Genomic DNA, 12,625 nt, shown 5'->3' on the forward strand with positions numbered 1-12,625 from the left:
ACAACAACTTGACTTGGAAAAAAGTCCTGGAAGTACACTGTTGCCCAATAAAGTCCTGTTCCCCTTCCCCAATAAAATCTTAAGAAAAAAAAAAAAAAAAAGCACCATACAGGTTTTTAACAAGTTCATGCTGGCCTCTTGAAGATAAGGACAGAGTTTGTCATATAGTGTGTGTTTGTGCACTGTGGTCTATTCATGGTTTCACTTATTTATGCTCATCTTATAATACAGATACTAACAGAACTACCTCCTAGGTTGTCATAAAGATTAACTGAAACAATTGTCATAAGCACAGTGAGTGCTTACTAAATGTTACTATTATTATTATTCAGCAACCATCACTGAGCTTGGAGTATTTGATGAGCCCATGGACTTTCCAAACTGGAAAAAATAAAGGACATATGTATCAAGGGGTTAAATTCCTTGATATCTAAAGAACTCCTAAATCAACGAGCAAAGGAACAACCCAGTCAAAAACCAGATATAGACAGTGTATAGCAAAGGAAACACGAATGACTTTTAAACATGAGAATCCACTCAACCTCACTGACAACAAGAAGACTGCAAACTTACCTTGACCGAGGAATCATTTTTCATTGGCCAGGGTTGGGAAGAACAATATGTTTTGCATAATTCTTCAAGCAGCTGTAGGGAAACAGACAACCTCATAGAGTAATGGAAAACTATGAAACTGTGAAATGCATGTGGCCCTTAACTTAGCAATTCAACTTCTAGGATTTTTGGTGCAATTATACTTTCCACATGTGCAAAAATATACATGCACACTAAAGTATTGTTTTTATCAGCAAAATCTGGAAATAGTATAAAGATCCATTAATAGAGCAGTGGGTACACAAATTATATATTTATATATAATTGCATATATATATGCAATTATATACATGCAATTATATATAATATATATATGTGTGTATGTATATACATATATGGAAGCTCTATAGGCAGCCCTGTGGAACTATGTCCTACACAGAATTTTAGCAAAAAGACAGCTGCAGAATGTGTGTCCATTATTCTACCGTGTTTGTAAAGACCTGTCCGCTTAAACTCTTGTCCATATCTAGCTGGTCCTCAGAGGGCGCTCAGGAAGCTGGTAGCCATGGTGCCTCTGAGGCTGGTAACGGTGGTGAGAAAAGAGAGAGAAACTATTTTCATTAGCTACTCTTTCTGCATTTTGGATTTTATACTTTTGAGCAAATATTATTGTTTCAAATAAATGCAATAATTAAGTCATTGTTTGAGAGAGAGCAAGAGAGAGGTGGTCTCTGTTCCCTGAGGAACTTGCAGCCTCGTGGGAGTGGCTGGGAGAGCAATGCGTGGACAAGGAATGTACTCGCATGTGTCCAGACTCCGCCGTCGGGAAGCCCTGATTCCTTGGGCAACTCACAGCGGCTCTGGGCCTCAGTATCTGCAAATACAAAATTAGTAACATGATTTGGTAGGTTAGTGAGGATCTAACTGGAGGAGAGATGTGAAAGAGATTAATCATATATGAGGCACCTTGGGCGTCTGGCAAATCACTGAGAGCCAGATTTTGTGATTTTCTTCTTCAGAAGGAGCCACAGAGGAGGAGAAATTGCTGAGCAGGAAGATGATGAGATACTGGGCCAACTTTGCTCGGACCGGGTACGTGACCCTCCGGGCCTCCCCTGCAGCCAGCCGGGTCGGGTGGTAGGGGATGGAAGCCTCACTCCTGTTTCTGTCCCTTCCCAGGGACCCTAACGGTGAAGGCCTGCCTCTGTGGCCAGCCTACGATCAGATGGAGCCGTACCTGCAGCTGGACTTGAACCTCAGTGAGGGACAGAGGCTGAAGGAGCAGGACGTGGAGTTTTGGACGAAGACTGTCCCCCTGCTAATGTCCACTTCCGGAGTGCTCCACTCTCCTCTTTCCTCCTTCATCTTCCTGTCTCTGCTCCTGCCTATCTTTTCCTCTTTTGCTCCCTGCGAAGTTATCGTTCTATGATTCTGGTTAACCTTCTCCTTCTATGATTTCTCTCGCCACCTTTGACTTCATTCTGTGTTTAGCTACTTTATAGAATCACGTGCTTTAGCTGATCTTTTACCGCCTTGGGGATGGTCCTTAGGGAATGGTTTTCAACATCAAAAAATGCAATTTGCCCTGAAGACTGCCAGATTTCTTCAAGAAACCTGCAAGAGGGCTGGCCTATTAGTTGGTATGATAATGACCTTGTTATGACTATGAAATAAAATCAGAATGTAAAATGGATACAGGAACAGAATTTAATTCTGGGCTGAAAACTCCAGCTCCCACCCCGGCGTCCAAGCTGAAGTGGACTGTCTACCAGAGAAGGTGTCAGTGTGTGTTATCTGAAATAGGAGTCCTCCATTCCCAATCCGGGTGAGTTTCAGCCACAAGCCAAGCATGGACGTCCTGAATCTCACTAGGTTGAACTGGGTTCCTTTTCTGGCTCAAAGATATATGAGGGAGGGAGAATGCCAGAGAGCCTCCTTCTCCGCAATGGAAATCAGACGTCCTCCAAGGTCAGGAACACAGAAGTCAAACCCTAGGCAGCAAGTTCAGGTCAGGGACACCAAGGAGAAAACATGTTTCCCCGATGGGGTCCAGGCTAATCCATCATCCAATAAGTGAACAGACAGGAAGCAAACATTCACACAACTGAGAGTCTTGTGATATAAATTTGATAAGTTCACTCAGAGAAAATAAGGTGTTTTAAGAAAGTGTAACAGGGGAACTTAATTTGAATTGAAGTCTTAGGAGGTTGTCTCTGGAGAAATAACATTTATAGTAAAAAAGGATGAATTAAAGTTAACCAGATGACGGGATGATGGGTAGGGAAAATTATACATAGCTTAATTCAAAGGGTACACTTTTACATTTTCCATCCATATAATCCCTACTATGTCTTCATATAATTGACCACAGTACTTCATTTTCCTTTGTGACGGCTTCGAGATTACACGTGAAGTGCAGAGGAGAGTTTCTGAGATGCCCGTAATTTGGGGTTCATCTGGTCAGAGATCAACTCATAGCCTGAATCTGGCCCCCAGAAGTGATTTGTTTTGCCAACATAATGTCAAAAAGTGTTTTGAAATTAGTTTCCAACTAATTTTAAATTAGAAGAATTTCACATTAAAAGCCATGTTTCTAGCTATGCTAGAAGAAAAGAAATGGAAGGCGATCTGGCAATAGGCAACATTGGAGCTGCACATGGTAACCAGCGCTTCTGACAGCCCATATAGCACCTTAGTGCATGTTAGAGGGTCTTCTTTCCTCAAAACCCCCTACAGATATCTTCCAGGAAACTGTCATTGATACATATCTTCGTCTATGATGTGAATTACACCACCTCTGAAGTAGTGCCCTTGTGCAGTGCACAACCTACACAACTGTTCTCAGTGACCCTGATAGAGCAATCTGCAGAAACTGAGTAGTGGCTACTCCCTTTACAAAGGCACGAGCTCCCAACTTTCCACAGTCCTCACTATTCCCCTTAGCCTTGTGCCTGGCCTGTTTGAAGGCATTTAAGTTAGGACCGCTGATCTCTCATTTTATAGTAATCTGTGGAGAGGTGAAGGGATTCCCCCAAGCCCTCTCAGTGAGTGAGTAGCGAATGAAAACCAGACCTTGAGTCTCCTGTCTCTCCAGAGCAGGACTCTTCCTCTCTTCCTGCCAGGCCTCAGGAGAAGGTCTTAGGCTGTTGGATTGATTGTCTCTGGTTTAGATGTTTGTGGAAGGGGTGGATTGTGATGCTCAGGCTACTTTGTGGCTCTGGGACGAGGGACTGAACCACATACAAGCTGGAACTTCAATTGCCTCTGCAGCTGCAGAGGACTAATTTCTACATTGATATTAGACTAAACTAACAGCTCGAAAACATCACTCAACTCATTTTTTAAAATACTACCATATTAAATAACATTACCCATTTATATACTTCACATAGTGTCAGCATCCTCAAATATGGTTCTAATTTTGGTAGCTGTCTTGCAAGAGAGAGCGTGTTTCCAAGTCATCCAGCTACAGGGCTCTGCTCTCCCCTTGTTCCTGTCCACGTGCAATCAGATGTATTACTGATTTAAAGTTGAAATATAAATGCCACTTGGCATCCTGCTTTTTTCATTTCATTCAGGGGCTTCTATCGGGTATAATTAGGAGACTCACTTGGAGGGCTTTCCCAAAATCCCAATGCCCACGTCACACCCCATTCCATCTGCAGCAGAATCTTCTTGGCTGGGACCTGGAAATCTATATTTTCAGTTGTTAAGTGTTCAGTGCATGTCCCTGACTAAGAACTGAGTATTAATAGTGTGGCATGTATATTTTCCAAGTTTCTAGAGGATCTTAAAAGAATCAGCTTGCATATCTGCCTGATGTGGAGACGACACAATCTCTTCAGCCTGCTCCTGGACATTTGTGAACATAATTTGTAGAGCAACTTTGGGAGTGAGTATTTTAGTTTTTTAAATTATTTCTGACACCCGAATTTGCAGGAGAAGATGGACAGGGTCCAAAGGCCATGCCCTTTTAAAATCATTCTTCTTATTTTCTGCACATTTACTTCCCTAAAGTGTCACGTCACTTCATACTCATCAGCAACACAGATACGTGTGTTTCATAATCATCTCTACTTTTCCATCATTGTAAAAACAGAAAATATTTAACAACTTTCTCGTTGTAAATTAAACATTTATTTATTGATTTGTTACAGAAAATCCTTTTTCTCCCCCAAACAATGTTGGACCTGAGTCACTAAGTCAAACACCAACAAAACTCCAGAGACAAACCAAGTGTCTTCCCCTGTGAATTTCCTAATGTCCAGCAGAGGGCAGCAGCATAAAAAGGGAAAAATGCTTCTCTCCACTCTGAGGCTCCTGAGGTGTTTGTGATGGGATACTGCAGAACTTGGTAGGAAAAGAAAACCGCTGAAAACAGTTAAATCACAAACCAATACCATTTATCCTGTCCTTTTTCCTTGTAACACTTGGAAAGTGGGGAAGTACAATTCATTACCTGAAAAGTCTAACTGAAATGACTCAACTCACAGGCAGAGCAGAAGTTGGGGCCAGCAGTTTTTTCTTTCCTAATGTTTGTATATTCCCATCAAGTCCCCAGATGTTCAGATAGGCATGAAAGAGTCCCTCATCCTGGCGCCCCCGTTCCTTCCTCTTCCCTCAAGGGTGCTTTGGACTCGACTTTTCTGCTGGATCCCAAAGCCCAATTCTCCTCCCAGCTCAGGCCCTGGTTGCAAGTTAAGGTTTTACCCTGGGCAGAGGTGGGGAGAGGGTGGGATGTGGGCGCTGCTCCAAGTAACACATATATAAGATGAACCTCCCTTCACACAGCTGAGACAGACCTATTGGGTCAGAGCCCTGCGTTTTGCTAAAATTTTGTGTTAAGAGTGTGCCTCATTTGTGTTAAGAGTTCTTCCTCCTTTCCTGGGAAAGGAGGAAGGAGCAGGGAGAGGAAAACCTAACTTGTTACTTTATTGTGTCAAAATACAAAGCAATTCCTTGGCAAAGAGATGGCTGTGCTCCACGGATGGGTTGGAGCTCAAGTTGAGTCTTAAAGGATGGACAGGAGGGTAGGACCAGCAAAGGTTTGGGGGAAGCCGGACCACAGATGCACAGTGGTGCCAGGGGGCCAACCAAGCAGGGGCATGGCTGCCATTGGCAAGGTACTGGAGCTCACCTCGGAGGCCGAGAGGAATAATTCTTAACCTTGACCTGCAGGAAACAGATTTCTTTCTGTATAGAGGGATGATTGATAAAAGGTGAATTTATCTACCCATCTAACTGTCCACCCATCCATCCATCCACCCATCCATCCATCCATCCATCCATCCTTCACTTATCTAACTATCCATCTGTCATGTATCTATTTATCAATTATCTGGGCCCCTTAATATAGTTATACTTGGAGCTCTATTTGCCTCCTGGATTTGTCATATACAAGAGCCAATATAGTCAATATACGCTATAGGTAAATTTAAGTAGGATTTCTATTAGTACACATGCTAGAGCGATGATTGAAATAACTGCACATTAGACTATTTACATTCTGTTCTAGTTCTGTAATTTATAGTCTTCGGTAATTTTATCTACAGCAATCTTGTCTCCTCTATTAGATAATAAGTTATTAAGACCTGGTACAAATTTTTAAGTTTTTAATTGTGTATAATATACATATAAGGAAGTACATACTGGGAGTGCCAAAAAAATGTATACAAGTGGACACTTTGGTCAACGTTGCTCAAGCAGTAGTTCGCCGTAATCAGAAGGGTGTGGACGCTGATGGCAACCACTTTGAGTCCCTCTTGTAATTGCAGAAGTCACATGTGACTTGTATCCATCTTTTGTTATTGGTATATATTATTACAATTTTAATATAGTTTTTTCCTTTTTTAAAATGTGTATGCATTTTTGGCACCCTCTGCATGCATATATATATATATATATATTCACACACACACACACACACAAACACATATATATGTGTATATATATATAGTAATATAATATATACTAATATAAATTACATTACATATATGCAGTATATAGTGTGTCTTGATGAATTTTCACTGACTGACTGTGCTTGTGTCGCCAGCACCCAGATCAAGGCACAGAAGACCGCATCCCAGAAGCCATCTCAGCTGATTTCGAGGCCCTGCCCACCACCCTTCTTTACACAACGGTAACCACTGTCCTGATTTCTAGCAGCATGTTGTCATTTTTCTGGGTGTTGTACCTCATATACACTGAATCACGTACTCTTGCCTCTGGCTTCTTTCTCTCAAAGTCACATTTATGACACTCTCCATAGAGTATTTGGTTGTAGTTTGTTCTTTATCATTGCTGTGGAGTTATTATTTGTGTGAATGTGCCATAAATTATCCATTCTACTCTTGTTGGGCATTTGGATAGTTTCCAGTTTCAGGTTCTTATGCATAGAATATTATGGATATTCTAGAACATGTCATTTAGTGACTACTGCAATGCATTTCTTCTGGATATTTTTATCTACCAGTGGCTTTGCTGGGTCACATACATCAACTTTATCAGACACTCACAAAGTCTTCCAAAGTGGTTGGGCAGATTTGCCCTCCTACCAGCAGACTGAGATTTCCAGCGGTTCCATGTTGTTGTCAACCCTTGGTATTTTCTGAAGAACTGCTACACTTTATTCTTATTAATTACTGTGTATTTTTTTGTTTAGTTTTATTAGACGTAACAACTGATTTACAAAATGGCATTCCTGAAAATAAATTGACTCCGTGGGAACAGTGGGCCACTGATGGTCAGCTAGCAATATAAGGGCGGGAACACCTTTGTCATCATCATGACTCCGAGGTAGGTGACCGGGCATTGGCTTCATCGGGGCCAACGTTACTACAGCCATTTCTTGAGCTTCAGGGAACATCCTCCTTTTGACACTCAGATTTCTGGACAGAAATCGTATTACGTTGACGCTGCTAAGGCTTCTGAACTCTGTTGTAATCAGGTGATTGGATTCCCTGGATGGAGTCCAGTTCTAGGGCTGGCAGAGGCAGAGCCCATGTGGGAACTCTGGCCTGGGGTGGGTCTCGGAGGGAAGAGCTGCACTCCCATGTGCACAGTGGGGGATCTCTTCCCATCTGCTGCTTCCCACAGGTACCTAGTAACTCTAAACCCAGAGAGTTTTCTACTGTCCCCGTTTTGAATCCCTTTGTCTGGGCTCCCCCCAACCAAGCACTGACTTTCACTTGCTCTACTCAAAAAGCAGTTGTTATTGCTCTGTTCATTTTCCAACTTCTAAAATGCTGTTGCCGTCATCTCCTCTTCCATTCTGTTTGTACACGTGGACTTGCGCCTTTAAAGTCTATTTTATATCCTTTTAGAAGAATTTAGAGAGGGAGTGGAAGTAAATCCAAGTGTCTGTTCCTTCCTTAATAAGAAGTGGAGAACTGCTTTTTTAACGAACATATATGTTTCTATGTTTTTGACAGCCACATATCACCCCATACTAGGAATACTTAATAAATTATTTAACCATGTACTATTTTTGGTCACTAGGTTATTTCATAGTGTTTACTACTGTCAATATCACTGAGGAGAATCATTGGATACATACGCCTTTGGGCTTATTCAGAATTATTCTGAGAGAGAGACAAGCTAAGGCAACGGAGATGCCCCTTTTAAGTGTTTGGGTAGATTTTGCCAAACTGCCCCCCAGAAAGTCTGCACTCGTTTTTCTCCCATATTAGCGGTGCGGTTTCTGTTTTTCCACACTCTTTGCCAATACTTGGCATGGCCACTAAAATCATAAGGGTGAAAATCCTTGCCAATTCTCTAGGGGCAAATTGAGTATCTGGTTTTACTTTGCATGTCTTGATGCTCATGCTTATTGGTGCACTGAAATGACAGCTGTCAGTATATGATGGAATGGTGGGTACCGTGGACTGATGCGTCTTTCTCACATACACACTGTGCCTGCCCACCCCCGGTATGTTCCCGGCCTGCTTCCATAGAAAGAGAAGGAGGCACAGGACAGACAGAGATTTAGGGGATCTCAGAGGGTTACAACTTCCCTGTGACTCCTGTGACCTACTCCAGTCAGCACTGAGAACCAGCATCGATTATCCTGGAATTTGCACACCTTTGTACAGTCTCGCATTTTGGAGATGCTGTGTCACAATTCGTGCTGAGGCCTGTGGGAGCCCAAAAGGCCCAGCTTTCACATGCAGAGAACTTACCCTCCCAATGACTGTTTAGGAGGTTCCTTTTCAGAGGCACCTTCTTGATCTCTCCAGTGGCTTACCTGCTTCTGCCAGATTTGTACTTTTGGAAAGCCTTACTGTCTTGCCCTTCTCAGGATTAAAGCCATCTAAGGCTCCCTATTGTCTGGGGGTGAAAGCCGGCTTGGCTCTCCTTCGCTTGGCATGCAAGCCCTCGGATTTCTATTTCCCTGTGCAGGCTTCCCCAAGAAACCCACCTTGCACCACTACTAATGTTCTTTCTTCTTCTTCTTCTCCTCCTCCTTCTTCTCTTTCTTTGTTTCTCCAAATCCTGCTCACCTCTGAATGCCTAGGATAATCAGAAGAACTCATGGACCAGTTTAGGGTACAAATAAACTCTGACAATTCTTGGGATAAGAAAATACACAAAGCGCTTCTTTCGTCTGATGTCACTGTCTTCACCCAGATGTCTCTATAAAATCTATAATAATAATTTGAGTTTGCTGAGCCGTTTGAAACTATAATTCAGTCTTAACTTTTCTGGGCCTAAATTCTTATGTGTTTTTCATGCCTTTTCCTTTTTTATTCTTAAAAGTTTGAAGGAAACTTTTATCAAGCAGCCCTAGCAAACAGGAACTAGATTTACAATCAGGCTCCTGTAATTTAAATTAAAAAAAATACAAAAGGTCAGTGTTTACCAAAGTGTAGTACACTTATTCCTGGATTTATGCAAGGTCATTTTAGAAGGTGTGAAAACAAACTTGAAAGCATTTATATAATGGTTATGTATTTATTTTGCTATGTGTTAGTGGGGGGATAATCCCTAATATCAAGTTAATGACTGAATGGGTATTATTTGTGGCACAAATCGCTAGCTGTCCATGAAATCCAGCCTGTCATTTTTGGTGCACAGCCAGACCACATTTCCCAGCCTTCCTTGCAGTTAGATTGGCCATGCGGTTAAGCTCTTTCCAGTGGAATGTGAGTGAAAGTGAGGAGTGCCACATCCAGGCCAGCCCCAAATCTCTGTCCTCCACGCTCTTCTCCATGCCAGCTGACTGGAATCAATACCCATGACAACGTTAGAAACCAGGAGGTAAAGATGGCAGAGCTGCCACCATATAGGTCCGGGATCTGCAAACTCTGACCCATGTATCAAATGTAGCCCAGCACCTGTTGTTGAAACAAAGTTTTACTGAAACAGCTGTGCCCATTTGCCTAGGTGTTTTCTATGAGGCTTTTGCTACAATAGTGAATGTGAGTAGCTGCCACAGAGACCCTATGACCTGAAAATCCTAAAATATTTACCAGCTGGCTCTTTACAGAAAAACTTTGTCAACTTCCTGGTAGATCCTGAGTGACCATATGGAGAACAGCCACTGGGTTGATCTAAATAGCACCCCACTTCTTTGCATAAGCAAGAAGAAAACCACTGACATTCTGGGACTATTGCTACTGGAGTTTCCCCTAATTTCACAATACGTGCTTACTCAGCAGGAGCTAAATTAGGCAGTCCCAGGTGACAAGTGGAGATGGCCTGAACACCAGTAGTTTGTGTCACGCAGGATGACCACTTATGCCCATAGGGGGTGCAGCTCTCCCCAACCTGGGACCCACCCCCAGGCCAAAATTTCACATAGGTGCTCTGCCCCAGTCAGTCCTAGGACTGGATGGTTCCCAGCAGGGAGTCCAACCACCTGAGAAAAGTCTTGAGAAGGGTGAACATACCGTGTTTCCCAGAAAATAAGACCTGGCCGGACAATCAGCTCTCCTGCGTCTATTGGAGCAAAAATTAATATAAGACCTGGTCTTATTTTATTATAATATAAGACCAGGTCTTTATAATGTAATATAATATATAATACAATATAATTAATATAATATAATATAATATAATATAATATAATATAATATAATATAATATATAATACCGGGTCTTACATTAATTTTTGTTCCAAAAGACATTAGAGCTGATTGTCCAGCTAGGTCTTATTTTTGGGGAAACACAGTGTTGTGATGATCTGAGTATCAAAAGGAAAATGTTCCCTAAAGCTCAAAGGAAATGGCTGCGATAACGATGACGCTTGACCAAGCCAATGCCTGGTCACCTCACTGGTGGTCATGATGGTGGACAAGTTTGTCTCTGCCCTTATATTACCAACTGACCATCCACAGCTCACTTTTCCCATTGAGTAACTTATTTTTGAGTATACACATTTGTAAATCAGTTAGAGGTGTTATTACTTATACTTCTGTGTTCACTTTTTATTTTTATTATCATTTTAATTTTTAAAAATGCAATGACCCATTTTCCATGCTTACCTCTACTCATGACAAACTGTACAGGTCTTCCATTTATGGAAATGATATAAAACTTCCTTTTTATTCTTGAAAGTGAAAAGAATTAACCCATTTAAGAAACACTGCTGATAATAGTAGAGAAGGTATGCTGATGTGGCAAAAGGTGCGACATTAGTCTGAGAATAACTGAGGTTCCAGAAACACTGCATACGAGTATGTCCAGGCTGTCGGGGAAGGTGTTATAGAATCCTAGACTCACAGAGTTTTGGTCCAGGGTGGACAGTGCACAAGAGATCACCTCACCCATAGCTACCGCTGCCTCTCACCAGCCCCTTTCCAGAAAGGACCCCCCCAATGTCACCCAGTGGGGTTCCCAACCTCTGTTCTCCCAGTGCATTGTTCACCAGGACAAAGGCCACACCTGATTACTCCCAGGAGTAATGGGCAAGGCCAAGTGAAGGGCACGGGAAGACAGGGGCTCACACTTGTCCAGTGCTTGCTCTAGTACATGCTCGCCATATATCCAGTGAGTAAATTGATGGAGATGGGGCAGGGGAGGGGGGGTATTTTGAGTCCCCAGAGGTATCTTCTCTTCTAAGACCTGCCCAGCCGCTTAGGAGTTAAGGCCAGTTGCTAGGATTTCACTCTCCAGACCTTAGGGAATTCCCCAAGGGAAAAGCCGTGTTCCCATTCAGCTGCCACTGAAACAAGAATGCTGTTACTTACAGCTACTGTGATACAGACGGATTCTGCACGTTAAGCAAAACTGAGGCCTGGCTTCAGGCTCAGTAGACTCCAGCCTCAGTCATCACTTCTGTAGGGTCAGCATGAGCCAGAAATGGGCTTTCTGGCTGCAGTCAGACGCGGCAAGCTCTGGAGGTGGCTGTCCATGTTTGTGGAGTTGGTTGCTGTCACAAGTGGGCATGTGATTGAACAGTGAGATTGGGAGAATGGTTCATCTCCATGTTTTATATTTTGCTAATACAGCACTCTACAATCTTCATAGGCTAATAGGCTTGGCTGTGTTCCCAGGTTGCAAAGGCCAGTGTGTGTGTGTGTGTGTGTGTGTGTGTGTGTGTGTGTGTGTGTGTGTGTTTTGTGCTAAGTAATTAAAATGAACCTCTTTGAGTGCTTAGAAGACAGCCCAAATTGTTCCAGGTGGATTGAAACCGGTGCTCTTTACTAGGGTGACCGGTGTTTCTTTTCTAAATGAAAGTAAGGGAGGAACCCCAGCCCAGGTCAGTCTTTGTAGAAGCAATCACCTCTGGGGACTGACTCTGAAGCTTTCACAAAGTCCCTCCCCCACTCCGGGGCAAGCGAGGAGATTTGTCCTAAATTCCCCCGTTGAGCAGCTGTGGGCCTGGGAGATGCTCTTCAATTTTTCCAGCTCGTTCTAAGGACCCCGATTAAAGCCTTCCCTTGGCCTAAAGGCATCTGCTTGTACCTACCTGCTTTGGGACGGTCACTTGGCACCAAGGTTCAAGTCTGATAGGGAGAAACGCTTTGGAACAAGTTGTTCAGTGACTCTGTAACCCGAGAGCTCTGTCGGGATGTTTTGGTGAAAGAGGGCGTGGCCTAGAGGTCCCAATGATGCCCAGGGCACTCTTTGGAAG

General features: G+C 42.9%; 1 protein-coding gene and 1 long non-coding RNA gene across 14 annotated transcripts in view; one reads left to right on the top strand and one right to left on the bottom strand.

Annotated features, from left to right (window-relative positions):
* CES5A (carboxylesterase 5A) overlaps window positions 1-2,245 on the top strand; it is a 213,111-nt gene extending 210,866 nt beyond the window's left edge. For all 12 annotated transcript variants that reach the window (XM_074314847.1, XM_074314848.1, XM_074314841.1 and 9 more), the window contains 2 exons: window positions 1,572-1,644; window positions 1,732-2,245. In XM_074314847.1, the coding sequence (XP_074170948.1) occupies window positions 1,572-1,644; window positions 1,732-1,981 (323 nt within the window). In that variant the 3' untranslated portion in view covers window positions 1,982-2,245. The remainder of the gene's footprint in view (window positions 1-1,571; window positions 1,645-1,731) is intronic.
* Window positions 2,246-4,676: 2,431 nt separating this feature from the next.
* Window positions 4,677-12,607, bottom strand: LOC141567509 (uncharacterized). 2 transcript variants are annotated; one of them, XR_012490175.1, is made up of 3 exons: window positions 12,461-12,607; window positions 11,739-11,920; window positions 4,677-4,902 (listed from the first exon to the last, which is right to left on the bottom strand). It is a non-coding gene; the product is annotated as an uncharacterized LOC141567509 (long non-coding RNA). The 2 variants fall into 2 exon arrangements; XR_012490174.1 differs by having other exon boundaries at window positions 4,677-5,724.
* Between the last annotated feature and the right edge of the window lie 18 nt (window positions 12,608-12,625).

This window comes from Rhinolophus sinicus, linkage group LG11 (genome assembly GCF_036562045.2).
Source record: "Rhinolophus sinicus isolate RSC01 linkage group LG11, ASM3656204v1, whole genome shotgun sequence".
Classification (NCBI taxonomy): Eukaryota; Metazoa; Chordata; class Mammalia; order Chiroptera; family Rhinolophidae; genus Rhinolophus; species Rhinolophus sinicus.